Raw genomic sequence first — 2,856 nt, 5'->3', positions numbered from 1 at the left:
TTTTTTTTTTGGTAGAGATGGAGTTTCACTTTGTTGCCCAGGCTGGTCTCAAACTCCTGGCCTCAAGCGATCCTCCCGCCTTGGCCTTTCATTGCACTGGGATTACAGGCATGCACCACTAGGCTAGTTAATATTTTAAATTTTTTGTAGAGACAGAGTTTCACTATATTGCCCAGGCTGGTCTTGAACTCCTGGCCTCAAGTGATCCTCTTGTAGGATATGGGGTTTCTAACTCAAAGCTTATACTATCTGGATTTTTATCAGGATCCTGCCTCTACCCCCAAACTTCTTACGTCTAAACTGGAAGGAGTAGCTTCCCTTCACCTGTCTTTCCCCGTTGCCTCCAACAGGATGATGAAATCAACCAGCAAAGCCAACTCATAGAGAAGCTCAAGCAGCAAATGCTGGACCAGGAAGAGGTAACAGGAGGGAGGGCAGGACCTGAGAGCAAAGGGGTTCTGTTCATCCCTGGAAGGCATGGAATAGACCTTTTTAAAATCAGATGGAAGAAGGGGCTTTGTGCTTAGGGATTAATCATTCCCGCAAGCAATAGAAGTCTGGGAACCTCACTGGGGCTTTTCTTTTCTTTTTCTTTTTTTTCTTTCTTTCTTTCTTTTTTTTTCTTTTAGAGATGGAGTCTCAGTTTGTTACCCAGGCTGGAATGCAGTGGTGCAGTCTTAGCTCACTGCAGCCTCGATCTTCCAAGGTCAAGCAGTCCTCCTGCCTCAGCCCCCTAAGTAGCTGGGACTACAAGTGCACCACCACACATGGCTAATTTTTGTATTTTTTGTAGAGATGGAGTTTCGCCATGTTACTCAGGCTGGTCTCAAACTCCTGAGCTCAGGCAATCTGCCTACCTAGGCCTCCCAAAGTGCTGGGATTACAGGCGTGAGCCACTGCGCCCAGCTGGGGCTTTTCTTAAAGCACAAATTTTAGAGTCTGGGGGCTTCTTCATTATTCATTCTGTTGCCCTATTTCTATGAAGCCTAAAGCCTACTTCCTCTTAACTTTATTTTGGGTGGGAGTGCTCAGCTTCCCAGACCCAAGGCCATAGAAGTGGTCACTGACGGTGAGCTTTCCCACATGCCACTCCTCTCCCTTGAAGCTGCTGGTGTCCACCCGAGGAGACAACGAGAAGGTCCAGCGGGAGCTGAGCCACCTGCAATCAGAGAACGATGCCGCTAAGGATGAAGTGAAGGAAGTGCTGCAGGCCCTGGAGGAGCTGGCTGTGAACTATGACCAGAAGTCCCAGGAGGTGGAGGAGAAGAGCCAGCAGAACCAGCTTCTGGTGGATGAGCTGTCTCAGAAGGTGGTAAGTGGTGTACCAATGGCCCAACAGCTCCCTGGCCACAGAACATTTCCCATGTTGAGGGAACCTCTGCATCCTTCCAGGGCTGTATGGTGGCTGCACCTCTGCCCTGCTGTTCAGTGCATTGTGAGTCCCTCCCCAACCTTGTCACTGCACTTTCCCCTCGAAGTCCCTCTCCCTTCCAGACTCTCTTGCAGGGCCTATGTTCTCTTCATAGCAGCCCTCAGGGTCTTGCATGAAGGGAGAGGCCTCTGCCTGGGCTGGGCAGGGGAGCCAGAGGATGGCAACAGGAATGACCTGAGGGGCTGTCCCCAGGCCACCATGCTGTCCCTGGAGTCTGAGTTGCAGCGGCTACAGGAGGTCAGTGGACACCAGCGAAAACGAATTGCTGAGGTGCTGAACGGGCTGATGAAGGATCTGAGCGAGTTCAGCGTCATTGTGGGCAACGGGGAGATTAAGCTGGTGAGTGGTGAGAGACAGCAGTCTTGTTCAGGCTGGGCACTAGTGGAAGATGCAAGATGAGCCATCCAGGCCTTCGCAGATACTGAGAAAGGCAGCCAGAGAGCCAGGGAACATGCCTTTGAACCAGACCCAGGAAGACAGGTAGAGGCTTGCATAGACCCAGTTGAAAAGATACATTCTAGGTTGGGTGCAGTGGCTCACGGCTGTAATCCCAGCACTTTGGGAGGCCGAGGCGGGCGGATTGCTTGAGGTTAGGAGTTTGAGACCTGACCTCGCCAACATGGCGAAACCCTGTCTCTACTAAAAATACAAAAATTAGCCAGGCGTGGTGACATGCACCTGTAATTCCAGCTGCTCAGGAGGCTGAGGTAGGAGAATCGCTTGAACCTGGGAGGTGGAGGTTACAGTGAAACAAGATCACACCACTGCACTCTAGCCTGGGTTATAGAGTAAGACTCTGCCGGCCGGGCGCGGTGGCTCAAGCCTGTAATCCCAGCACTTTGGGAGGCTGAGACGGGCGGATCACGAGGTCAGGAGATCGAGACCATCCTGGCTAACACGGTGAAACCCCGTCTCTACTAAAAACTACAAAAAACTAGCCAGGCGACGTGGGGGCGCCTGTAGTCCCAGCTACTCGGGAGGCTGAGGCAGGAGAATGGCGTGAACCCAGGAGGCGGAGCTTGCAGTGAGCTGAGATCCGGCCACAGCACTCCAGCCTGGGTGACAGAGCGAGACTCCGTCTCAAAAAAAAAAAAAGACTCTGCCAAATAAAAAAAAAAAAAATTCTAAAGGGTGCTGAATAAAGAAGCAATGGAGGCCAGGCATGGTGGTTCATGTCTGTAATCCCAACATTTTGGGAGACTGAGATAGGTGGATCGCTTGAATCCAGGAGTTCATGACCAGCCTGGGTGACACAGTGAAATCCTATCTTTACAAAAAATGCAAACAATTAGCTGGGCGTAGTGGCACATGCCTGTAGTCCCAGCTACTTGAGAGGCTGAGGTGGGAGAATCACCTAAGTATGGGAGGTTGAGGCTGCAGTGAGCCATGATTGAGCTACTGCACTCTAGCCTGGGCGACAGAGC

At 51.5% G+C, this 2,856-nt stretch overlaps 1 protein-coding gene across 2 annotated transcripts in view; it reads left to right on the top strand.

The window, feature by feature from the left end:
• KIF5A (kinesin family member 5A) overlaps positions 1–2,856 on the top strand; it is a 38,422-nt gene that overhangs the window by 22,135 nt on the left and 13,431 nt on the right. For both annotated transcript variants that reach the window (XM_011926013.1, XM_011926014.1), the window contains 3 exons: positions 351–419; positions 1,106–1,312; positions 1,625–1,771. In XM_011926013.1, the coding sequence (XP_011781403.1) occupies positions 351–419; positions 1,106–1,312; positions 1,625–1,771 (423 nt within the window). The remainder of the gene's footprint in view (positions 1–350; positions 420–1,105; positions 1,313–1,624; positions 1,772–2,856) is intronic.

Source organism: Colobus angolensis, unplaced genomic scaffold (assembly GCF_000951035.1).
Source record: "Colobus angolensis palliatus isolate OR3802 unplaced genomic scaffold, Cang.pa_1.0 Scaffold67, whole genome shotgun sequence".
Lineage (NCBI taxonomy): Eukaryota > Metazoa > Chordata > Mammalia > Primates > Cercopithecidae > Colobus > Colobus angolensis.
Note: the sequence above shows the minus strand (reverse complement) of the source record. Positions and strands in the feature narration are given on the sequence as shown.